Here is a 27086-nt window from a genome sequence, read left to right as displayed (position 1 = left end):
TCATTTTATTTTAATCTAGTTATTGTACATAAAATTCAGTTTTCCTTTTCCTAATTGCTTTTTCGTCGTTTCGGTTCTTGTTTATATTCTACATTCAGTTCCCTTGTACCGAATTCCATCCACTCGTTTTACATTTTCACCTCTAACTTCTATACATGACTAACTTCTCTAGATCTTTTAGTTCCAATCGCTATTTCGCGTCTGCTGCGATCAGTCCTTGTTCAATCTCAGGCCATGTGAGTTTGTGGTGGGCAACATCGCCCTCCCACATTATCATTCCACCAGTTCTTTCACGAAAAGTAAGATACTTGAGGAACATCCCTTCAAGCTATACTTCCATTTGCCAGATCATCATCTAACTTATTACAATATTCTTTCATATATGTTTTATATATTACCTTATTATCGTTGACAGAAAAACTAGGTTCGTTATTTAAAAACGTCAACATACGAGGGCGGTTTGATAAGTATCTTGGTTCGCATACTAAAAGATGACTCTAGCGAACATAATAAAAAAACTATATTTTTAAAAAAAAAAAAAAAAAGATTATGGTAGAAGAAGAAATTTATTGTGATATACAAGTACCGACATAGTCACCATGAACTTCCGACATTTCTGGTAGCATGGCACAAGCTTCCGTATGTCCTCTGTGTAAAATTCTGCTGTCTGAGAGTGCAGTCAGTCCAGAACTCATGTCTAGAGCACTTTACTGTGCTTGAGACGCTTCGATGCAAGCCAGTTTTCAGGTGGAGAAAAGGAAATAATCGCTGGATGCAGCAATATCGGGACTGTAAAGGAGACGATTGAGTAGTTTCCATCGAAATCATTGAAATGTCTCAACAGTACAAATCACATCGGGGTATTGATTATGTTATGGTGTTTGGAGTATTTATTATTGAATTCCAGATACATTTTCTTTACTTGATAACGCTTTTTATATACTGCTAGAAATAAGTAGAAATCACAATTTAGTAGATGTTTGAGAAAAGTATCTAGATCTAAGTTATTATTTCTTTTTCCTAGGATTCACTTTTAGTGTCAGGAGTAGCTTTCAAGAAAACCTTTTCCTACGCTGGATTTGAAATGCAACCGAAGAAGTATAACAATCCAAAGATAGCTCTTCTAAACATTGAATTGGAGCTGAAAGCTGAGCGTGACAACGCAGAAATCAGAGTAGAAAGTGTTGAGGTAATTTCCTTTGATTAGTAGTTTAATGTCACTAATCTCTTGTACACGTGAAATGTATTGAGGGGAATTATAACAAATATAAGATAGTGTAATTTGAAGATCAGACTAAGAAATTTAAAGAAAGAAATCCAGAAGAAGGAAAGTTCCAACTGAAGTTCGTGAACTTTTGCTTCTGCGGTTTGATTCAAAACTCCTTTTCCTGTGTGGGGGATAATAAACGAGAAAAACACGATCTATCTTGTTTTGCGGACTGGTGTTGCATTGAAGTTGATTGTCGTGCGAAGAAACATATACTTTTCTTTGAATTTGTCGTATCCTGTTTGGTTATTATTGAAATATTTTCATTATTATGTTGTAGTACTGTTGTAATTGTATTTAAATGGTTTTCAAAATATCACATTATGCCGAAATTGCAGTATTGCACCCCAGATTGTTAACAATTGTTCCCATTTTCCAAAATAATGGACAATTTCTATTGGATGATCCAGATGTGGGTGTACCTCTAATTGGTGCTTTCTGACGGTTTTAGGTTTTACCCACATTTGTTTGGTAACATTGCTTGACATTGTCTGGCAACATCGCTATCCATATTCATTTGTTTTTTGCTGAAAAATTTATAATATATTAATAAAACATCTGCGAGAACTTGGTGCAGAATTCAGCTGTGTTACGACATGGATGGTGATCATACCGATGTTGACTCTTAAGACTTAAGGTAATTGTGTACAGACATTCATAACTATACTGTTAAAACTAAACGGAAGGGGGGGGGGGGGGTACGCCACTTCCGGACCACTTTGTACAGGTGTAGTATTTGGTTTCTTGTTACGCTACAGGTGCTGTAATAAAAAGGAGTCCTTTTTAAATATAATTTTATTTCAGGATCGAGTTTAATTGGCGAATATCGTAAAAGTCTAATAGTAATATAATACATAAATATATAAGTAAAATTAAAGCATTTCTTGTGTGAAAAACTTTTTTAAAAAAAGCCTTAATTCACGTTAATTCGAGCATAGTAGGTGTACATTTTTAGGCATTTATTATCGTCGATTCGACGTAGGTTTCAAAAGTGGCCCCGCGTAGCGTAGTCGCTAACGGTGTCGCCTTCGGTGCGAGCGGTCCCGGGTTCGATTCTCGATGGGGGCACTCGGTCATAAAAGTGTAAAAAAAAAAACACACACAAAAAAACGCTTTTTCAGGCCAGCCACCCTGAATGAGGTTTTCCTGGGTGTTCCTCGTTCATACCAGGCAAATGCCGGAGTGGTACCTAACTTACAGGTCCCCGGCCGCTTCCTTTCTTCCCCGATCATTTCTTCCTTCTCTTTTCCCGGATAATGTGCTCGTCGAGGGACGTCATCCCTCAAACGTGACGGACTAAATGGCCTTAGATGCTGAAAGCCCAGACATCTAAATCCTAAATCCTGGATTTCAAAACTTGTAGTCACCTACAAATGCAATAAGTATAACGGTTACATTATTCGTATGTTCTTACATAAACAAATATCTATCGTTCCATGGTAGAAACATACTTAAAATATAATTTGTTCCAGCTGAACATACAATTAAAAGTCGGCTTTGCACATTTATACGATATTCAGAAATAAGAACATCCCAAAAGTAGAATCTGAGTTTTTCTTTTCTTTAATATAAAAAAAGAGGAAATAAAAATTGTTCTTTGTGTCTCATATTGAGATTTATTTTTCGCATGCTTAATTAATAAAACGTGATGAGAACATACAGTTCTTAATGTAAAAGTCCATAGCATTGGTCAGCGTCTCCTTTTGATTCCCTACTGTACAGTTCCTTGCTATTGTGCCATTAATTACAACAAAGCACTATGTTATGAAAGACTCAAACATTCTCAAGTTGAATCAGATATGTTTCCATTCTGTTTTCTTTTTAATACTATATAATGTATTTATGATTTTGGATAATAATTTCAATTAGCAGTTATATATTTCGCCAATTCTATATTGTATAATAGAAAACAAGTCAATTTTAGTAGCTCATAAATTGCTATTTCAAACCAGATACAGCACATGTTCAACTGGATGATGTGATTAACAATTAAAATTCCATCATCTTTCTGGCTTTCATGATCGACAGGCCGATACTCCTTAATTTAACTAACTTCCCAGTTGTCTCACACGTTGGGTAGCACCAAAAATTGTGTATGCTTACACTGGAATTAACTCAGAATTAGGCATCCGGCTAATTCCAAGTATATATTTTGCAAACAACAGTATACACATAGCTATTACAAATAATATAAACTAGCAAAGTTTCAGTATGAATTCTTCTCCCATGTGACGTCATTGTAGCTTTTGCGTGAAAGTAAGCTTCAAATCCGGGGGAAAATGTTGCTGGTACCAAATTGTTAGAAGACAAGTGGGGAGGTGCATTGACGGACCTTGATTCAAACATTTTTTCCTAACAAATTTAAAATTGTATTAACTTTATAAATAACATTCCATATCGAGTAAGTTCCGTGTATTAGTGTATATATAGTGTACATGTTCCATTTAACATCCTTTTAGGAATACCAGAAGGTGGTAGATGCAGAATGGAACATTTTGTACGAAAAATTGGAAAAAATTCACAAGAGCGGAGCTCAGGTAGTCTTGTCCAAGCTACCGATTGGTGATGTAGCTACACAGTATTTCGCTGACAGGTATGTATTTTTAAATAAGGAAATTGACAAAGGTAAAAATGAAAAGAAAAAAATTCTAAATAGGTCTAAATTTTGAAGTCGCAGTGGATAAATTGCATAGCACTTGCATCTGGGGAGCAAATTCGTGGAATCGAAGTCATCATCGATCCATTGGTGCATGTCTGCAAAGAATCCTCATCTAATATCTTAAGAAAATACTCCTAAACACCATTTGCTAAAGAGAAGGTGTAATCTTCCTTTTTATTTTTTAATGAACTCTAACAATGGCAGCCTGAATATTTAAAAGTGAAGTTTTGGTAAATTTCATTTGAGTTTCGTCCTTAGATTATATTGGCCTTTGACTTTGATAATAAGATGTGCACTTTGACCTATCTGATATGAAAATCAGGAAGATCAAGAGACTTCAGCCACATGTAAAATTACTCTAGGAAAAGCTTCCGTAGATCTTTTTTGTTGCATAAATTTTCTGTTGAACTTAATTTTGTGACATCATTAAGCACATGTAATAATCATAAATTCTGAAATCAAGAGATTTAATGGTGGTTCATTTCAGTCTCCTTATAGAACAAATATAAGGTGACACAGATGATATCTACCAACTTAACAATGACATTAGTAAGAATGTGAGTGCTTGTGACAAATTTATGTAGTGAAATAAAAATATACACATAAGCACTTATAAAACTCAGGTATCAGTGCATTTTAGATAAAACATTTTCTTAAATGTTCTTCTTCTACCTAAATGCACTGTTTGAGACAACACGGGAAGCTAAGATTATGTTACGTTAATCAATTCAACACATGAAGCTAAGTTTATGTTACGTTAATCAATTCAGAGATATTTAAGTTTCATATACTAAATCCAAACACATGTATCACAATTACTTGTTCATATAAGACATTTTATGTGGTATATCGTAGGGATATGTTCTGCGCTGGTCGTGTTCCTGAGGAAGATCTGAAGCGGACCATGAAAGCTTGTGGAGGAGCTGTAATGTCCACAGCGCATGATCTTACGGATGAAGTATTAGGCAAATGTGCCTATTTTGAAGAGCGGCAAATAGGCAATGAAAGGTAAGTAGATCGCATTATCAGATTTTGTACTCCATTTTGATTGATCTCAAATAGTTTCAATAGTTAATATTGGCAGACTCCACTAGCTTGAGTTGTTGCGCTTGTATATGAAGTTATCCAAGTTTTTTTTCTTCTTCTTCTTCTTTCAAAAATGGAAATGAAACTATTATAATCAGTGGTTTTATTTTAATTTAATATGCTTTGAATGTAATTTCTAATTTCAGCAGAAGATGAAAATTTGTGAAAGTTTCAATCGTTACTGAGTGAAAAAAGGTTTAGTGGTTTCTGAGTGAAGTAATGTAAAATATGGTAGAAAACGTACGTAAAATTAGCACATGAATTCTTCGTAGCGAATAGATTCTCTCAACACCTGTGCGAAATTTCATATGTTGTCAGTCTGTTTTTTCTGAACACTCAGATTTAGGAAAGTTCGGCAAGAAAGAAAGAAAAAAGTCTTGTAGCATACATATGTCACACGCGAACGAATTTCCAACATTAATTGGAGAGTGTAGAGAGAAAACAAGAAGTGTCACAAATTTCACAATGTTTTGATAATTATACAATCTAATTCTTGTACTTGTTACTTTAGATACTTATAGTAATTTGGATGATCACTTGACATATCTGGAAATTTTGAATTTTTTTAAATTAGCATAATAGAAGTAAACAATAGAAATGGCTATGTAAGAATTTAAATTTTCCTCAAAACAGCGTCTTGGTCACCCCTTATTCCTCGATTCTCTTCATCCCGAAACATACTGCCCTTTTCCTCAAGAACAAAAAGTAAGCGACGTGTATGTGTTTCGCCCGCAAACCATACTCCTTGATTATAAAATCTATAAACTTGTTTTTAGCACATTGCTTAAAGAACGGAAGGAACACTTTTAGTATTTATAACCAGTGTTCGAAGTGGAAAAAAAAAAAAAAGCAAAGGTGGTATGTTTTATTATAATTTTTGACTCGACACACCGGCTATCTAAATGTTCAAATACAGTGAGGGCATGTTGTTTGAAAGATTTCATTTCTATCTACATAATGACAAAACCATGGGAAAGTTTCTCTGTAGTAACGAGGGGGAACATGGAGAGACTTTGATCCCCCGCCAACAACTTTCTGAAAAAATAAAAATAAAAAAATGTTCCCTTATGTTGTATTAGAGACAATTAATAATGGAAATGCTCAAAAAGTTTTTTCTTAACAGTTGCGTACGGGAAAACTCCCGGACCTCCCACTAGACTGAGGAATATTCCGAATCCCATGAAAATCCGCCCCTCTAGAGCAAACAACTCTTAAATCCGCCCATTTCAAAACGACATTTATATGCATTAAGGCAAGAAGACACATACATACATAAGAAAGAAACAATTCAATGTGGGGCATCAAAATATAAACTAGGTGAACTTCTTTGAAGACACTTTATTTTAAAAAACAAAAGGTAGGAAAAAGATAACAAAAATGTCGGTGTTGTCAACTAAGAAATTATTGCTACATAAGAAATAAAAATTCTATTCTTCAATTATTGTGTATAAGAATAGATTTATTAAACGTATTTAGCATATACAGACTCTCCAGTGACGATATGTCTTGATCACTGAAAAAACAGAGGCGGTATGGCATACCACCGCATACCGTCTCACTTCGACCACTGTTTATAACACTTTCAAGTTCCCTGAAGACGGATGTGAATAATAATATGCAATATTTCTAAGCCTAGTTGAACTTCCTCTTTAGGTAACAAATGATTACGATTTCTACATATTTTAATTTTTATTTATTTGTACATCTATCAAATTTGAAAAAAAAAAAAAAAAAAAACTATGAACTTGAGGAAATCAACGTAAAGAAATCTATAGAGTAGACATAGAGGTTTCATGTTCAGCTAGCTAGGTTATAAATACAAATTACTATTTTTAGGTGCGACTAATTAAATAATCACTTTCCACACAGGACAAACATCTGTTTATGTCCAAAGCCGTTGATTAAATTATTTGTAGTTTCGTTGATGTATATGTCCACATGATTAAAATTACAAATAACGAAGTTATACAGTAAACATATGCAGATTTTTATTCAGTTCCTTAAAATTGAATTTCCTTATTTACTTCATATTTGTTTACAATAATACTGAATTTGTAACGGATTTTTAGTAATTCTAGATTTTCTCTTTCTTTTTCCTAGGTACAATATATTTCAAGGTTGTCCGAACGCAAAAACTTGCACTATCATTCTCCGTGGTGGAGCAGAACAATTTTTGGAAGAAACCGAGAGATCTTTGCATGATGCTATCATGATAGTGCGCCGAACAATAAAAAATGATGCTATTGTAGCTGGTAAGAGTTAAAAGTGATAACATAAATACCTAACATTAGAAAAATACACTATAATAAACACTTTTGCTAAATAATTCTTCAGATTGGGAGAGAAAGAAGAAATAATAAAAAATTAAAGAATAGAAAATTATTTGTGAAGTGTTCAGGTGGGCACAATGCATTCCAAAATAGCTTAAAAGCTCATTAACCAACTTAAAAAAGGTGGTGATTCTTAATTCGACATAGATACACTGATTTTTTAAAACTTTCCCATTGGTCTCATAAATTTAATCAGGAGATGGTCATAGTCTTCGGAGCTGGATCGTGAAACAGTTCAGCGTGTGCAGTGAGTGAAGTCGGTTAATATTTTATTGAAAAAGTTCTTATAGTATTTTTCTCATAACATCAAGTTAAGCATGCTTCCTCGTGACCATATAGTTAGCGTATGCGCCTTTGGCACGGGAGATTCGGGCGGGAGATTATGTAGTTTGGATCCCACATTAAATTTTAGGTTCATGTCTCCTATAGCCTCACTTACTGAAAAGGGACGCTAAACTCAAATTCAACCAACCAATATTGAGTTGACTGCCATAAGAGGTAATGCTGACACTGAGTTGTCCAAGCACAACAGGAGTTGTGGTACGGTTCATGTCAGAAAATAAGAGCATCAACATCAGGAGTGAAAGTTGTAGAGCTGTTGAGAGTGTTGATTGGATAGCATAGTAATTAGCGCACCGGCAAGGTAGTTGTACATCCAGGTTCAGTTCCAGAATTAATACTGCACTTTTTCACTCTAAATTTTCATTGAATTCACATCCATATGGAATGTGGTATAAGAATAACCAGTTGATTTTTTTTTTTTTTCATTTTTTCTACGATATTGACTTAGATTAAAATTTCAGGAGAAAGTTCATATCCAATTTTGTTAGTTTCAAGTGTGTATCACCCTCTTATTGTTATTTTCGAGATGAGCAGGCTCATTTTTGTTAAAGAGAAAAGGAGTCTAGTAGTTCGGAAATAAAACAGAAGACATACTTCTCAAGACATACTTCTCGTAGCCGTACAGCATTCCTGGTCTCCTCCACCGGCGTAAAAACTTTTGGAATTTGCGTAGTCATCTACACATGGACTGACCTATGTGGCAGTGAATGTATTGAAATACAAAACTTTAGGCATTCAGATTTACTACTCGATTGAGACATTCTTTTATTTAAGGCGAAGCAGGCGATTTCTTTATATTGTAATTATTATATGTGAGTAGTAAATATATGAAGCTTGTTTAAGGGAGATAAATTTCATAACGTTTTAGAGTAAGTTGAAGATAATACGGAAATACAAGAGAAAGTGCTATTTCAAATGAAGCATGAACAAAGAACAGCAAATATATTAGCTTTAGATATAATTTTAAATTCACCTCTAATTGGCTCCAAAATACAACGCTTTCGTTTATCTTTTCACGTAACAACGAAACAAAAAGTGATAGTTTGTATAATATGAATGCAATTTTCTCCTGTGTGACGATTTTTACAGTGCGTTAGAGAATATTAAGTAGGAATTTGTTATAAATGAAGAAAAAGTATGATTGCAAATCTGAAAATACATTAAAATATTTACGTACATATGAGCAATAAAATTAAGTTCCTGTATAGATTATTTCAAGTGGCGAGTGTAAGCAAACTTACAATTAGCAAGCATGCGTGAAACAATGAGTCAGTAGTGTTGCAGGAATATGTCATGGGTCATTGACGTGGAAATTTCGCTGGATATTTTAATTGTGATAAATTCTTTTCTAAAAAGAAACAAATTCAGCATCGACTTTAGTAACCGCATTGGAATGTTAACTCGTGCCTAATATCAGGTAGTTTAAATAGTATTGAGCCTTTTGCGCACGATATGACGTTAGTGTCCCAAACCTCAGTCGCCACAGGTTTAGCTTGACGTTTGAAACTAATTGGTGTGCAAAAGTGGTGGAATTCTTATAAGCAGACGTAAGGTAGTGGACCGTGAAGATGAGTGATTTTTTCTCAAAACTGCCATACATTTTACAAATTTTATTTCGAAAAGGTGCAAATGCTGCGCAGGACCGTGAAGAAATTTTTGTTGTTTATGGATAACTTATAAAAAGCAACAGCCAAAGGATGGTTCAGTCACTGGTTCTGGAAATTTCGATGACCTAGATGGTCCTCGCAGTGGACGATCAATTACAGCAAAAATGGATGATGTTCTTGCAAAAGTCGAGCAAGATCAGCATGCAAGCAGTCATGACATCACCAATGACCTAAACACCCATCACCAAAGTTAATTGGAGAAAGCTGGCTACAAAAAGCTACATAATGTTTGAGTGCCACATGATCTGACTCAAAAACATAGATCAAATTTCGAACTGTGAATCTCGGCTAAAACGTAACCAACTCGAGTTATTTCTGACAGTTGATCAGGAGTGATGAAAAGTGGATAACCAAAGACAACAGTGTGCGTAAAAGATTTTGGTTGACGCAAGAAGAAGCATTACAGTCTGTAGTAAAGCTCACGCTGACGCCAGGGAAATTATGCTGAGTTTGGTGGCATTGGAAGGACATCGTGCTTCGAGCTTCTGCCGCTGGCTCAAACTATAGACTCGAACATGTATTGTCGAAAATTAGCGTGAATGCACCTTGCAATTCAAACTAAGCTGCGGAACTAATCAACAGAAATGATGTATACCACGCTGACAACGTCATACTGCATATATCTTCGATGCTTCGTCAGAAATTAATAGAACTTCTTTGGGAGTTTTTAATGCATGCACTATGTGGCTTGGACCTAGCACAGCGAGACTATGACTTGTTTCGGTCTCTGGAGAACTCTTTGAATGGTCTTAGGTTAGTTTCAAAAGAATCCATGTTTCACAATTTTTTGACAAGAAACCTCAAAAGTTCTAATAGCGAGGGTGATCCCTAAAAAAGGCAGATGATTATCGAACAAGGTAGTGCAATATGTGGTCTTAAAATGTTATTTTCAAATCACAATAAATATTCTCAATTTCGACCTCCAAAGGGTCATGAGTTTTCAGACAGCTTCGATTGTAATGAAGGTATTTCAAATAATATATCATTAATGCATTGGCTCATACACAATATTTTTTTTTTTATTTATTTATTTACGAATGTTTCAGAGATTTTAGTTCATTTTGGACTGAAACAATACAACATAAAATATATAGAAAGCAGCAAAAGGAAAGGAAATTTATATATAAAGTATGTATCATGTTTACAGACAAAGTTTCTTCTGGAATGTTCGCGTTTGGTGCGAGCGGCCCCGGGTTTAATTCCCGGTGGGAACACTCGGTCGAAAAAGTGTAACAGCTTTTCCAGGCCAGCCATTTTAAGTAAGGTTTTTCGTGGGTTTTCCTCATTCATACCAGGTAAATGCCGGAATGATACCTAACATAATGGTCCCAGGCCGCTTTCTTCCTTCCCTTTCATTGGATAGTGTGCTCGCCGAGGGACGTCATCCCACATACACGTAACGGGCTAAATGGCTATTGATGTCGACATCCCAGAAATCTAATTCTTAATTCTTAACTCTTCTGGAATGTTTCTCTGTCAAGAAAATAAAAATCAAAGATACGACGACATATATGACTATTAATTGTACATGTAGAATTAGTAGTTTCGTAGCTGGATAAATTTTGATGAAATGCTTGTTTTAAAATTTGAATCTCGTAGTTTATTGTAGAATCTGTAAGGTAAGAATTTAATCTTTCATTGTGCAAGTAATCGTACCAAGCTTAGAATGTCGTATACTGTGTATTGATTAGCTATGTCTATATTTTGCAGGTGGTGGAGCCATTGAAATGGAACTGAGTCGCTCACTGAGAGATTACTCAAGAACGATTGCTGGAAAAGAACAGCTTCTTATTGGTGCAATTGCTAAGGCCTTGGAAATAATACCTCGACAGTTGTGTGATAATGCTGGTTTTGATGCGACCAATATCTTGAACAAATTACGGCAGAAGCATGCACAAGGTAAGCTGTTATTTCTTCCTTCCAGTTGGTAGCGCCAAACTTAATATTGTTGACCATCCTTATTTTTCCTTTCACATCAAAATGACTTACAATTAAAGTGAAATGAAATGCTTGCTAAAACGTAATGTTGATGTTTCTGTTTCAAAGCGTAGCATACGAGTCTCGGAAGGAGAGATGCTCGAGGTTCGATTCCAAGTATTTGCCGTTCTGCTGTAAGTGAAGTAATAGTCTTTTAACTACTTTACAAAACTTGCATCGAATAAACTAATAATGCGTAGAAATGAGACTGCTTCAAAATGTTGAAATCAACTGCCTACAAAACGAAATGTTAGGATTCGAGTCACCGTCAATCCAGTGTCCATATTTTTTATATTATTCCAGCAATTTTTTGTGTACACTGATAATCAAGTGCATAATAATAATAATTTAAATTCTGTTTTCTTTTTACATAATAACGTGGAAAAGAGTTGAAATAATAAATAATGATAATCTAAGTCATAGAGCAACCACCATCAGATCGAAAACTATTCAGCATGCTGCTAGTTCAATAACGATACTTTATCCTACACAACCACCTTCTAACGATTATTGAAGATTACTGTGAATCGCATTTGTAGACACAATTGATTATTGAAATCAGTCTCATTGCTTCATTATCTCACATTTTTGTAATTCTTTGTGCTTAAACAAGAACAAGTTAGTAAATAAGCTCTTTAACACCGTTCTAAATTTATACTCTAATATGAAGTTTAAATTTCATCTTATTACCAAAAGGTTTTCTTTTGCCTAACTCCTGAAAATACATAATATTCGCTGTTACATGAAGGTGAAGAGTGATATTAGTTATGTTGACTTGCTAACAACGAAACGAAGTTACCTGTAAATGATACCTAGTAAAAAAAAAAATGTGATTTATTCATAATTAGTATTTAAACGTGTCCCATCTATTACTTCCTTTATAAAATTCATTTCGTTGGCACCACAGGACTGAAATATTGACATATATAAATACAGCACATACTATTTCCTAAGTAGTTCGTTAAATCAATCGCGGTGATCGACAGTTTTCAAGCTATATTGCTTAAAATTATAGATTCCATCTTCAGTAGCCTATAGCTTTTAAAGGACTATTTTCCGTGCAATGTTTATTACTTTTTTTCTTCCAAGTCCTCTAGAAGATTTGTGCATTTTTTTCCTTCCAAGTCTTGTATAAGATTGCTATCTCCGTGAACAGAGTATGGAAATTAACTTAAGCGAGTTTCACACTTTCCATTATCGTATTTTCAACAGAACACATTTTTAATGCAGTATGGATATAATAATAAGTATAAGGTAATCAAAAAAAATCTTGTTGTTTTTGACATCTTATTTGATGAAGTACTCACAGAAAGAAAACGAAATGATTTACACTTCGAAAAAGCAATGGCAGTTAGTGTGTGTATCGGCCTGCACCAATACAGGCAATTTCCACACAAACACAGCAATCACAGCTCGTTCGCAGGTATTTTGCTGTGTGACTTTAAGGTGAGTCTGTCAGGAGCCGTATCAAGTCATTGTATACTCAGACATAGGGGAGATGCCATCGACGAACACACTGCCTGGCATTCGTTCCAGAAGTTCATGTATATATATATATATATATATATATATATATATATATATATATATATATATATATATATATATATATATATATATATATATATAGATAGATAGATAGATAGATAGATAGATAGATAGATAGATATAGATATAGATATATATACAGACGGTGATCAGAAAAATGGAAACACCTGAACGAAATTGCAACTTACCAGATTAATATGGTGTCGGGCCACCTTTCGCCTTCAGAACAGCCTTAATGCGACGTGGGATGGAGGCATAGAGGTCGTGAATGGCACCAAGTGGAATTTTACACCATTCCTCGTGCAGGGCATCGGCCAGTTCTGTGAGAGAGGATGGAGGTGGAAATCGTCGCCGGAGTCTTGTTTCCAAGACGGACCACAGATGTTCAATTATGTTGAGATCTGGGGATTGGGCGGGCCAGGGGAGGTGTTGAACTTCATCCCAATGTTCCTCAAACCACGCTGCAACAACGCCAGCTGTGTGAATGGGTGCATTATCATCCTGGAAGATGGCGTCATTGTCCGGGAACAACATCCGGACCATAGGATGCAGGTGTTCTCTTAAAATTGCGACATAATCGTTGACAGTGATTCGTCCGCTAAGTGTGACCACAGGACCCAATGAAAACCATGATATGGCGGCCCACAGCATCACCGAGCCGCCGCCATGTTTCACAGCCAACACTGGAGATCATAAGCTTCTTTGGGCGTTCTCCACACATAAACACGGCCCGTGGTTGGGAATAGGGTGAAGGATGACTCATCCGACCATATCACACGTTTCCAGTCCTCAGCGGTCCAAGTTGCATGGTCGCGGCACCATTTGCGGCGTGCGAAAGCGTTATGGTCCCTGATGAGCGGTTTGGTCCGTGCAACACGACCCCGTAATGTCATGTAATTCGCGGCAGACTGTGATCGTCGAAACAGGGTGGGAGAGGTGCTGATTGAGTTCCTCCGTCACTTGCTCCGCAGTGGCACGACGGTTCTGCGTGACAATGCGCTTTAATACCCGGCGTGACCTGTCACTCATGATTTTCTTCCTCCCACTGTTCCGCTTCCCCGATGTGGTCTTCCCGTGTGTTGTGTAGGCCGTCATCACCTTCGACACTGTCCCACGCGACACACCTAACACAGTAGCCACTGCCGTCACACTCACTCCACATAACCGCGCACCAACAATTTGCCCTCTTTGAAAATCTGAGAGGTCTCCCATTTTACACTACCTCCGTTTGCTGCAGCCACTGGACACTGCTGTTCCACTGCGCCTGACGTAGTATGGAGACCGACCTAACACACCACCACCAGCGGTCCGGCGCTGTGGGCGCCACGACACCACTGCCAACACATACATCTGACGTGTTGCCAACTACAGGTGTTTCCATTTTTCTGATCACCATCTGTATAGAAGCCCTGAAGGCAATCATAAAGAACAATAGCAGTCAAATGTGTGGTGAACTTGCCGAGCGGTTCCAAGTTTCCGAGGAAATAAACTTCATGCTCTTTGCATAGGGAAGATTTACAAATTGAGCAGGTTGGTACCCCACACATTGCTGGCAGCCAATAAGGAACGTTCACCACAACACACCCTTGTTTAACCCTTTCCAGCCCGAATTTTTTTGTGTTGGAAAAACATATGATCACAGTATTTTCTGTTGCAATGATGCCACGTCCTAGATCCTCTGTTTTGCTTCACCGCGGGTAAGTAGAGGTACCAACTTATGAGATTGACCCGAAAGAAGAGTGTAATGATTACATGGGGGAAACTGCATGAATTAATATTAGATTTATATGAGATTGACCCGAAAGAAGAGTGTAATGATTACATGGGGGAAACTGCATGAATTAATATTAGATTTATAATTATAAAATTTAGTGATTCCAAATGTTATCAACGGGCTGGAAAGGGTCAATTGCTTACGAGTGACAAAAAGTGGATACGCCAACACTGGTTGCTTCTGTGCCTCACGCCTCATAACCACCTTTATATCCACGCAAGATCAAGCTCTGTGTCCTGTTGACAAGTTACCAAGTGATGCATTACGAGCTTCTAGCACCAGGCTACACCACCTCTGCGGACCTGTAGCGCAGCAGTTGCAGTTGGTGCTTGCATTGAAGCAGGAGCAGCCAGCGTTCGTTAACACATGTTGCGAGGATGATCAGGGATCCATTGGCTGGGATGCCGCCATGCCGCCGATCTAGCGCCATCAGATTATCACTGGTTCCATTCCTGCACAACCACATCTGTGGGAAATCTTCGAAATGAGACGAACTTGCAGCATGCACTCACGAACTACTCTGCGTACAAGACTCGAATATTATCACTAGGGCATTGCTCAACTGCAGGAACATTGGCAAATGGTGCTGATTGAAATTACTGTGAAACCTAACGCTAAAGTACCATATGTTCTGTACTGTTTCTGATCATCACGAACGACAAGTTTTTTTTTCTTTCTTTCTACGTTGTACTCCCATGCGCAAAAAAAAATTGCGCGTATACTGTAACTCACGATTTTTCTCAATTATTTCATTTCCCTTATGTTTATGGGTAAAATTCAGTTATTAGTATGTGGAGATAATAGAAAGCAATCCATCTAAAGAGATATTTCCAAAAAATATAATAAAATAATAAAAATATAAGCAAAAAACAAAATTATGTTCGGTTTTGTGTATACTGGCAATAATGTTTTCGAGGGAATTTTTGGAGTAGCACAGCACGATTGTAGAGGGAATTACAGAATTGGTAACAGAACAGGGGGACAGTTGAATCAAGGAACAGGAAATTGGAGTAAAATATTGCATTTATTGGCTTAAATCTAGGCTGTAAATTGTCTGCCAAATATAAATTAGCTTCTGTAACCAAGATGTTGTACGGAAATATATAAACAAAGAGAAAAACTGTTGTCTTAAGTTTGGAAGTGACATGCTCTATAGCCATGAGCATTTATTTCTTAAGAAAAAGCTAGGCAACAAAAGAAAGTCTGTGTGGTCAAGTGGGTAGAGTGACGAACTAGTAATTCTTATACTGTTTTGACCCCAGATCGAATCTCATCCGATCCTGTTCAAGTTTTTTTTTACGAAACATTATAGAAGTGTATAATTTGTATGTTAATAAAAACTGAAACAATACAATAAAGAAATAACTTTTTGTTTCCTCTGATGACGTATTTATTTAGAATTAGTGTACTATTAGTAATAGCCATTGGTTTCAGTTTATGCTGTTATATAGCTTCTTTTATCATTCTCTTTTCTTGAAAAAAAAAAAAAAAAAAAAAAAAAAACCAAATTTGTCTCCAATAAAGTATGAAAAATATATATAGACAGAAACAGACATCTTAGTATCAAACGTGATTTATCGTGATGAAATAAACAAGTTTCCCGTTATTAAAAAAGAAAACTATAGAAAATCATTGAATTTGGTCTTTAGGTTTTTAGCATGCTATATATATTCTTTATAAGACTATACTTTATAAGGCAAGATGTGCGATCATACCCACAAATTTAGCTAGTGGGTGAAAGATGTTTTCGGCACAAATATTTTACAGGTCTAGGTGCATGAAACACCAATACGCCATGGTCTTGACCTTCGTTTATTTCACATTATTATCCGACATATCATAGCAGGTAAAAAGCAGCATCAATCGGCAAGAAAAACTGCAAATTGTGGTCTTAGTCTGTTTTTGATGCTCCGGACTCGATCGCCTAGCACGCCCGTCTATACCTTGACTCATACGTCTATCATTCAGTGCAGGCACATATCCAGCTTTACTTTTCGGAGGGGGCCCGACACGAAAGCTCGTAAGCACGTAATTCTAATGTTTCAAAAATATCAATAATAATAATAATAATAATAATAATGCAACAGTTCTGTATTTCTCTTAAACATTTCTTACTTTTCATTTATGAACCGGTCAAACTGCATTCTAACACAAACGAAATCAAAAAAATATTTTCTAGAGACATGTAAGGAAAACTGTCTGCTACGTATATCACATAACAAAAATAGCAAATGGCAATGAGTGTATCGTTCTAATACAGTAATGCTATAAACAGAACGGAAACGAAATTGTAATCCCATTTAAAAGTGTTCTTTAATTCCACCTGGTATCAATGGCATTACGGTATATTCTTACAAGTAACACTCCGATTTTGATAAAATTTGACAGGCAGATACTACACATAAAATAAACGAATACATGTTTTTTTTATTTTCTGCGGAAAAACGGTTTTAGGGGGCAAAAGCCCTCACCCAAAATTTTGAAAGTTAACGCCCGAAAGACAAAAAAAGTGGACCAAAGTGAACGAAATTGTGCACAGATATGGCAGACGTAAAATGAAGGAATACGTGTTTTGTATTTTCCTGGAGAAACGGTTAGGTGGGGCACAGACCCCTTCAAACCTTTGATCATGAAATATCAAAAGTGCTAGTAAAAATATGTCTGATGTGTTTAAAGGACGAAGAATTCCAACGACACTTTGTGTATGGACAATACGCAAAAACTAAACGAATACCTGTTTTTTTATTTTCTGCGGAAAAATGGTTTTAGGGGACAAAAGCCCCCATCCAAAATTTTGGAAGTTGACGCCCGAAAGGCAAGAAGTGAACCGAAATGAATGAAATTGTGCAAAGATATTGCAGGCGAAAAATGAGGGAATACGGGTTCCGTATTTTCCTGAAAAAAAAAAGAAAAACGTTTGGGTGGGACACAGACCCCTCCAAAACTTTGATCGTGAAATATCAAAAGTGCTAATAATAGTATGTCAGAAGTGCTTAAAGGACATGAAGAATTTGAACGACACATTGTGTAGGGACAATACGCAAAAAACAAACGAATACGGGTTTATTTTCTGCGAAAAAATGGTTTTAGGGGGCAGAATTTCCCACTCAAAATTTTGAAATCGTGCATAGATATTCTAGACGTAAATTGAGGTAATTGTGTTTCGTATTTTCCTGGGAAAAAAGCGGTTGAGTGGGGAACGAACCTTCTAAGCTGTTGATTACGAAATATTAAAAGTGCAAATAAGTATACGTCAGAAGTTCCTAAAGAGTATGGAGAATTGCAACGAAACTTCGTATAGGGACAATTTGCAAAACAATAAATGAAGTGCGTTTTAATTTGTACGACAAAACAGTGTTGGGCCCCTCAAAAAAAAAAAAAAAAAAAAAAGTAAATTTACCGTAAAAGTGCAGGAAGGAATGGACCGAAGCAAATGAAATTTTATGTAGATATTGTATAGACTGTATGTAAAATAAGGACTTTCGTGTTTTTAAGATATCCCTATCAATTTTGGCACATCAACAACAAACAGGAAATTAATCGGCACGTGTTTTTGTTTATGCGGAAAAACATTATAAGGGTTAAAGTTGCCTTGTGATATACTACAAAATACGCTAACTGTTTGTGCTTGTTGTTGATCTGCCAAATTTGAAGAAATCTGATGGAGACGCTTGTGAAACACGAGAGGCTTTATTTTTCATATCCAATATCTAAAGACAATTTCATTCGCTTCGGTCCTCTCCTTCCGACACTCAACGCCTCGGTCCATTCAACAGTTTTTTTTTTTTCTTTTCAGGAAAATACGAAGCACGTATTCCCTCATCTTACCTCTACAACATTTGTGAACAATTTCATCCCCATCTGTGCCCCACCTAACCGTTTTTTCCAGGAAAATACAAAACACGTATTTCCTAATTTTATGTCCGCAATATCTGTTCACAATTTCGTTCACTTTGGTCCACTTGTTTTTGCCTTTCGGGCGTCAACTTTCAAAATTTTGGGTGAGGGCTTTTGCCCCCTAAAACCGTTTTTCAGCAAAAATAAAGAAGCACTTATTTGTTTATTTTATGTGTAGTATCTACCTGCCAAATTTTATCAAAATCGGAATGTTACACTTGGGAAGTGTTACTTGTTAGAATTATAACAACAACGCATTGTCAACAGTTTGGACACTGACTCAAAGTAAGCTGACATAAAAGAACCTCAAAAGGAAAAACGTAGGTTTATTAGAAAGTGCTTGAGGTTTGGTAAGGGACAGCTTCCAGGACCTCACGGTGGATACGTCACTGAGTCAATGCATTGTATTTGTTTCTTGCAAAAACATGATAATTAGATGCGTAATATGTAAAATTATATCATAGTTTGACTTTTAATAGGTCTTTCCTTAATACATATTATCCGGCGTTCTGCCTGCCTGTTTCATGTCGGATAAACGAAACTCTACTGTATTTTCAAAGATAGCATATACACAGGGGTTAGAGGTCTGCACGGGCCGGAATTTTTAGAACGGACCCGGCCCGTCCCCTTTAATTTATAATCTATAGGCATTAGCGGATTAAGGGCGGAGCCAATGGAGCCCAGGCTTCGGGGCCCCAAGCTCAGGGGGCCCTTTAAAATCCCTCTGTTTAATACTAAAATATAGTAATCAACTTATTATATTATAGGCTTCCGACCGATGCTATTTTTTTCCCCGCTCGTTACGCTCGCGGTATCGCTAGATTTAAATCTTTCTATCAGCAGCATTTACCTGTTAATAATGAATACAATTATTTAATTGTTAATAATGAATTTAACTAAACTAATTATTCTAAACTTGGAGCACATTCAAATATTACAGCATAGTTCTCGGTAGTTCCATATGGCTATGAGGCTGTGGAAGGCAGAAAAGAAAATTTATGCACTGGAACTATTCTTAACATAGGGCCCCCTTAAAACAGTCGGTTCTAGATCCCCAAAAGCCTTAATCCGCCCCTGTCTATAAGCAATATTTCACGAAAAGCTGGCATTTTTTTTAACAAATGTGTTCATCATCAAGTTTTCATATAGTAGTCCCTTTCTCCTTTAAGTAATTTCAGAGCCCACGGTGTTTCAGTGGTAGAGCGTTAACCTCTGGTGCATGGAGTCCTTGGTTTGATCTATGCTCGCGCCAAGTGAACCTTGTGCTGGACAAACACTGTGCGTGGGTTTTCTCGAGGTTCTCCCGTTTTATCCCACTTTCTTCACTCGATCATTTCATTCATTTCTTATCACTGTCTCCTTTAGCCTATCCGGCATAATCGTGGGACGTAAAACTTAAAGATTTCATTTCAAATCATTTCAATCAAAAAACAGTTGTAGGAAGTACCGGTATGTAATTTCGAATAAAACAAACTACTATATACAATTCTGAGTATATTATTCTTTTATGAAATTCTCGCGAACCTTATTTCTAAATCGAAGGGTAAGAAGACTAAATTCACTCTCTTATTATTATAGATCCATTTCAATTGAAGCAGTTGCAATAGTTGAAAAAAAAAAAAAAACATACCCTATATTCCAGTGTGCCACAATCGGTATAACGCGGCACACTGGTGTGTCCAGCAAAGTGAACTGTGTGACGCAAACTTTTTCCTATTATTTGCAAGAATATTTGTCGAGCTTCTGTTATTTATTATTATTATTATTATTATTATTATCATCAACGATTCTTCCATGGATCAGCTGTCTGTATACGGTTAAGCAGCCACAAGTATCACATTGAGGGAATGAGTATAATTATTTACTTTAATAGTAATACAAAATCTATTTGCTTGTATATTCTACCGGGAATAACTGCATCCGTCTAGAAAGCTAGGACTAACAACAAAGGGATCCGAAGTTGTGACCACACACCGCCCCAAATCGTGAGTGCCACAAGTTCCCTTCTACGCCTTAGCACAATAAGGGCTGTTGCGTTCAGGGAGAGAGAGAAACAACTTAATTCCATTGCAGTTATATGCTTATTAAATGTTAACTTATATTTATAAATTATGTAAGTGATCGTTTTCTGTTTATTATTATTATTATTATTAATTCTTATTATTATACATTTCTTATTACGTTGATTGCCATGTGTATGGAATTCCATACACACGGCTCTCCTGTGCAGTACAGCGTGATTATTTTCCATACGCAAACAATGTAGATATTCCAAGTTTGTTGTGTTCGTTCTATAGCTGTGTATGTAATTAGATACATATGGCGTAGAAATCAATATTTAATGTCCATGCCACGTATATGCAAAACCATACACAAAGACATTTATGAACAAAGACATTGAGTTTGAGTTTAACGTCTCGCTCAGCAACGAAGCTATATGAGACGTCGGCCTACTGATTAACGTGGACTCCGAAGCACGTGAGCTCTCGCCGGGAATCGAAGCCGGGTCTTCCACGCCAAAGGCGCGTACGCTAACCGCTTAGCCACTAAGGAGCTCATGAACAGAGACATTTAAAACAAAGGCGAAAACAAAGATGTGTGATGTGATTTTGAGTTTAACGTCCCTTTCAGCAGCGAGGCTATATGAGACGTGGATCTACTGATTAACGTAGAATCCGAACCACATGAGCTCCCGCCGGACGAAAACAAAGGCCTTTGGAATTGACAATAATCGTTTGGACATTTCAGTCGCACCTACCTAATATTAACAACATTTCTACGATAATTTCGTAACATTGTATTATTTCTTTTGTTGATTAGCTTGGTTAGGCTTATTTAAAAACTTTTTCTTTGCACCGACGTGTCACATCTCTTGGATGAAAATACACTAGCTCTCACTGGAAATCAAATCCAGAACCAATGCACTTGAACCATTAGACCACAACAAGGCACATTTAAAAAGAAGTTTCGATTTTGTTCGGAAAATTGTGATTAGGTGTAACATTAAAAAATAAATTTAAGAAAGGATACGGAGCAAACGCACTGTACTTTCTCGCTCGATTTTTTTGCACTGACTTATGTTAGGCTGTAACTATTATTGAAACATTTATTTGGGAAATTGCGAATAAAATAATGTTTTGGAAAACTTTGCTAGAAGAAACTTCAGGCCCAAAAGTAAAGTACCCATTGGTCATATTTTCGTTAGAAATAACTTGATCCATATATTAGAATTATTAAGGATATAATTGTATGTGAACTATAAGCAAAAGCGTCTGAGTAATTTCTGAGAAAATCATGAAAAAAGTCACCCCCAAGAATAAATTATACCTTGTGGATCTTTTCAGGACAAACGAGCTATGCTATATTGTTAGTGATTTCGTAAAACATTTATTTATGAAATACGAACACAATCGCCTGAGTCGTTCTTGAGAAAATCGCAGGGTAAAACTTACTGTCGAAAGTAATATACCATTTCTAGTTTTTCCGGATGAGGGAATTATACCATATAGCTAGGTTATTTATGTCACATGTATTTATAAAATATGAACAACAAACATCTCCTGAGTGTTTTTTAGGAAGGCCATCGGGAAAAGCTTATCCCCAAAGGTAAACTCTTCTATCTGTAATTTTGACAGTATATCGAGTAATTTTTAAGCAAATCGTCGGGAAAAAATTCGCTGTCAAAGTATCTCTTTTGGATTTTTCTTTTCGGAACAAGCGAGTTATACCATATTGTAAGATTATTACAGAAAATATTTTACTGAAATTAGAACGAATTTGTCTCAGTTATTACTGAGAAAATTGTCCAAAAAAAATCAACCCTTGAGAAAACCACTTCTTCTGTATGTTATCGGAATAAACGATTTATGCTGTATGTTTGTTTATTAATGAAATATTTCTTTACGAAATATGAACAAAATTGCCTGAGGCGTTAATGGGAAAACTATCGGGGTAAAGCTCACCCTAAGATTAAGCTATTACTTCGAACGAGTTGTTTGTTAGGTTATTAATGATACGTTTATTTATGAAATGTGGTTGAGAAAATTCTGCAAAAAGAACGCATACCATACAGTAAATTACACCATATATATTTTTTTCAGAAAAATTATTCATATGCGGTGGAGATTCGTTAATAAAATATATATTTATAAAAAGTAAATAAAATCGTCACAGCTTTTTTTACTTGGGAAAATTGAATTGTTTTAAATTTTAATCCTTCAGTAAATTACCCTTACTTTTAGATGTCGAAGGACATAAAATTCGAAAGATAGTATGTTATTAAAACGTTATGTCTAGAATTCGGTGCAGATACGTTGAACAGTATGGCATCTATTTGAGTGCGTGTAAAAGCGTGACGAACCGAAATACGAATAGATGGACAGACATCGAAAAATCATTTTTTTGATATGTAGGAGCCATGTAACTTGAATTCATTGAAATCTGGTATTCGGTTTTTATAACTATAACCACACTTTCTTCTTTCGTCGCTCGAATGTGAAAACGAATAGGCCTACACCGACACGTAATGTGATAATTTGTAATCCCAAAAATTTAATTTGTTGTGTTTAATGTGTTGTCACGCTAGAAAAAGAAGCTTATGCATGTTAGATCATTTTATTATCAGTTTTTCACGCTACTGTATAATTCGTCGGAAGCATTCGTGTTATTCACAAAGAGAGCTGTAAAATTTAGTTTTGTTTAAAGAAAGCATTCTTGATTTTTTTCCCCACAGACTTGCATTTGTTGAACTTGTTGATATGAAAGGAGAGAGAGAGAGAGAGAGTCAATACTCTAAAAAGGAACACACACACACAGAAACACTAGAACAGACAACGAGCTATGGCTGTGATTGTGTTCGTCACGCTGTGTGTAAAGCTGCAGGTCGCGCTTGTTTTGTTTTTTACAGACACACTCGCAGTGAGATGAAGTTTGAAGTTACTTCTGCTGTTTAAAAAAAACGGAGAGGGAATGATTAAGCATACCATACCATAAACTAAAAACAATCGCTATTAGTAATAAATAGTAAGCTAATTCTGAATGAATACGTCATCAGAGGAAACAAAAAGTTATTTCATTATTATATTGTTTTTGTTCTTATTAACATAAAAGTTATACACTTTCTACAATGTTTTGTAAAGAAAAAAAATTGAACAGGATCGGATGGGATTCGATCTGGGGTCAAAACAGTATAAGAATTACTAATCCGTCACTCTAACCACTTGACCACACAGACTTTCTTTTGTTGCCTAGCTTTTTCTTAAGAAATAAATGCTCATGGCTATAGAGCATGTCACTTCCAAACTTAAGACAACAGTTTTTCTCTTTGTTTATATATTTCCGTACAACATCTTGGTTACAGAAGCTAATTTATATTTGGCAGACAATTTACAGCCTAGATTTAAGCCAATAAATGCAATATTTTACTCAAATTTCCTGTTCCTTGATTCAACTGTCCCCCTGTTCTGTTACCAATTCTGTAATTCCCTCTACAATCGTGCTGTGCTAGTCCAAAAATTCCCTCGAAAACATTATTGCCAGTATACACAAAACCGAACATAATTTTGTGTTTTGCTTATATTTTTATTATTTTATTACTAGCAGCGTTCACCCCGCTTCGCTGCGGTCACCCCGGAACGCAATAAACTTTGTTACTTAGATAATTTTTACTTTTTCGCTTTCAAGTGATATGATAAAAACCATAGAAGATTGCAGTAAATGTTAACATTATATCGCCTGTCATTTATGTTAACCCGCCCCGCTTCGCTGCGGTCACCCCCGAACGCAATAAACTTTGTTACTTAGATAATTTTTACTTTTTCGCTTTCAAGTGATATGATAAAAACCATTATAACGCCTGTCATTTATGTTAACCCGCCGAGTGACACGGTCATGCGGGTTGCATATAAATACGTTTATTTTTATACCTATGATGAACTAACAAAGGATTTGTACGTAATGGACACCTGAATGGTCAATTATCTCAAGACACTGGTAATTGAAAATTAAAGTGATATGATAAAAACCATCTAGGGTCCAAATCCTAATAACCCCCCAAAAATGAAAGAAATCGGTTCAGCCGTATTAGCGTGATGAGCGGACAAAGGATTTTGTGCGTTCTCTTTTATATATATAGATATTTTTTGGAAATATCTCCTTAGATGGATTGCTTTCTATTATCTCCACATACTAATAACTGAATTTTACCCATAAACATAAGGGAAATGAAATAATTGAGAAAAATCGTGAGTTACAGTATACGCGCAATTTTTTTTTGCGCATGGGAGTACATGTAACATTAAACTAGCAGTTGGTTCACAAAGGGATATATATATTGATTGTTACCATTACTAAGCATTCTGTATTGTACTTTGTAATGGTAGACTTTCATCTTACAGCATTCGAAGTGGATCGATTCAGAAGTAAAACGCGGGTATTGTATCAAGTGAGATGGATGAGACAGAAATAAATAAAATAAAATAAACTTTGAAAAATTAATTTGGGCACTTCAGCGAAAGTCTCACTTGGTAATTTTATTCTCTCAGCGTCTTTCCATGCATTAAGGCAAAATTAAAACACACTGAATTTTCAATGAGCTATTGATTAAACACGAGAATGTAGTAATGTGTTTCTGAGTGGCTATATAGTTAGCTTACGCGACTTCAGCGCGGGAAACGGGTTCGATTCCCGATGTGAGCTTATGTGGTTCGGATCCCACGTTTAGCTGTAGGTCCATGTCTTCTATAGCCTCACTGCTGAACGAGATGCTAAACCCTAATTCACACACACACACGGAAATGTTGTCACCCAAATTGAATTCTATCAAGTTGAGTGAACGAGCGGTGGACCTTAGAATAGAAAAGGAAAGGGAATTTGTATCATCAATCCGTCTAATTCAGATGCACCTATATATAATGCTGCATCATAAATGTCACTCACTCCCGATACATAAACCAATTTGAAACATACTAGAGAAAGATTAATTTTCGTTTCTTTCTTTGAGAAAGAGGATTTCAGAAGGTGTCCAGTTAGAGAGGGCGTGCTTTTACTAGGGTATTGTTGTACAGTGATAAGTATACGTGTATATATATATATATATATATATATATATATATATATATATATATATATATATATATATATATATATATATATATATATATATATATAATATTACGATAGCATTTCTTGTGTATTCTTTTCATTGGCTAGAAATGAACTAACCCACATTAACCACTTACCTTTATTTATTATTATTATTATTATTATATTTATTATTATTATTATTATTATTATTATTAATAATAATAATAATAATAATTTAATATATGGACCAAGAACCGTTTCATCCTTGAAAGTAGTTTAAGATTTTCTCATTGTGCCAACTTGATGTTAAATCATAGTTTCTAATTCTTTGTAGGAAATTGTTGGTATGGTGTCGATGTAAGTAAGGAAGATATATCTGACAACTTTGAAGCATGTGTGTGGGAACCTGCCGTTGTGAAGATTAATGCGTTAACTGCAGCCAGTGAAGCAGCTTGCCTTATACTTTCTGTAGATGAAACAATAAAGAATCCAAAATCTGGTGGTGGTGATGCCGGAAGGCCAGGAATGGGTCGAGGTCGTGGAAGGCCAATGTAGTACTAGGGAATGAACACAGTTCACATTCCAACGTTGAATAATTGAAAATTGTGTTGCTTTCAAGAAAAATGTGTTGGCTGGCCTTAACATACTTTTTTTTTTTTTTTAATGCATTGTTCTTCTTTTCTTCTAAAATGAAATATATTACTATTATAAATTTCAAATTTCACCAGTAATGAACATAATTAATAGAAACTAGTCACTCAAGAAGCATTGCTTTTTTTGTATGTTTCGTCTGTTTTTATTTATTAATAGTAAGAAAAAAGGAATGTCTTTTCTGGTAGACTAAACTTGAATACATTTGTAATAAAAACTACTATACTATACATTTGTTTGTATTGAAGTCCTGATATATGCTACTGAAAATATCTTCGACCCATCACCTATACTGATAGCTTAGCGCTATCCTCTATGGATGCCTCTCACATATACTAAATGCGGTTGCATACTGATCGTATTCCTATATTGATTTCATTCCTAAAACCTTTCAGTTTCTCTAAATCACCAATGACCCCCTTACCTTTGATGTTCTTTTTGACCAACTTTTTGAGGCTTTAGGGCCAAAATAACAGTACCTCTAGATAGGGCTGGACGAGTACTTCCTGCTACACCTAGTGGTTAATCTACTTTCTGGGACCCTTGGCAATGGAACTGTAAATAAACCCCTTTATAATTGACACCAAAAGTTATGTAGCTATTGAGACTAGTCGAAAATATTATTGAAAACTTACGCTATGAATAATGTTGACCATCATGTTTCTGAGTGGAGTTGAAATGTTTAACAAGACAAAATACATGTTCGCTTCGGAGACAGTGAAAATCAAAAAATATTGACAACAGTTATTTCCAGCAATATTGATGTTGGTGTGGACAAGGTTTCCAAAATTTGTCAGTTTCATTT

The 27086-nt window shown here is 35.7% G+C and overlaps 1 protein-coding gene across 1 annotated transcript in view; it reads left to right on the top strand.

Annotated features, from left to right (window-relative positions):
• The window catches only part of CCT7 (chaperonin containing TCP1 subunit 7), a 43233-nt gene extending 16724 nt beyond the window's left edge, over positions 1 to 26509 (top strand). Inside the window, exons 5-10 of the mRNA XM_081767443.1 lie at positions 1025 to 1189; positions 3727 to 3860; positions 4782 to 4934; positions 7113 to 7264; positions 11062 to 11250; positions 25965 to 26509. Of these exons, the coding sequence (XP_081623569.1) occupies positions 1025 to 1189; positions 3727 to 3860; positions 4782 to 4934; positions 7113 to 7264; positions 11062 to 11250; positions 25965 to 26185 (1014 nt within the window). The 3' untranslated portion in view covers positions 26186 to 26509. The remainder of the gene's footprint in view (positions 1 to 1024; positions 1190 to 3726; positions 3861 to 4781; positions 4935 to 7112; positions 7265 to 11061; positions 11251 to 25964) is intronic.
• The last annotated feature ends 577 nt before the right edge of the window (positions 26510 to 27086 follow it).

The sequence above is a fragment of the Thermobia domestica genome, chromosome 1 (assembly GCF_964235325.1).
Source record: "Thermobia domestica chromosome 1, izTheDome1.hap1.1, whole genome shotgun sequence".
Classification (NCBI taxonomy): domain Eukaryota; kingdom Metazoa; phylum Arthropoda; class Insecta; order Zygentoma; family Lepismatidae; genus Thermobia; species Thermobia domestica.
The sequence above is the reverse complement of the archived record's forward strand: the minus strand, read 5'-3'. Positions and strand labels throughout refer to the sequence as shown.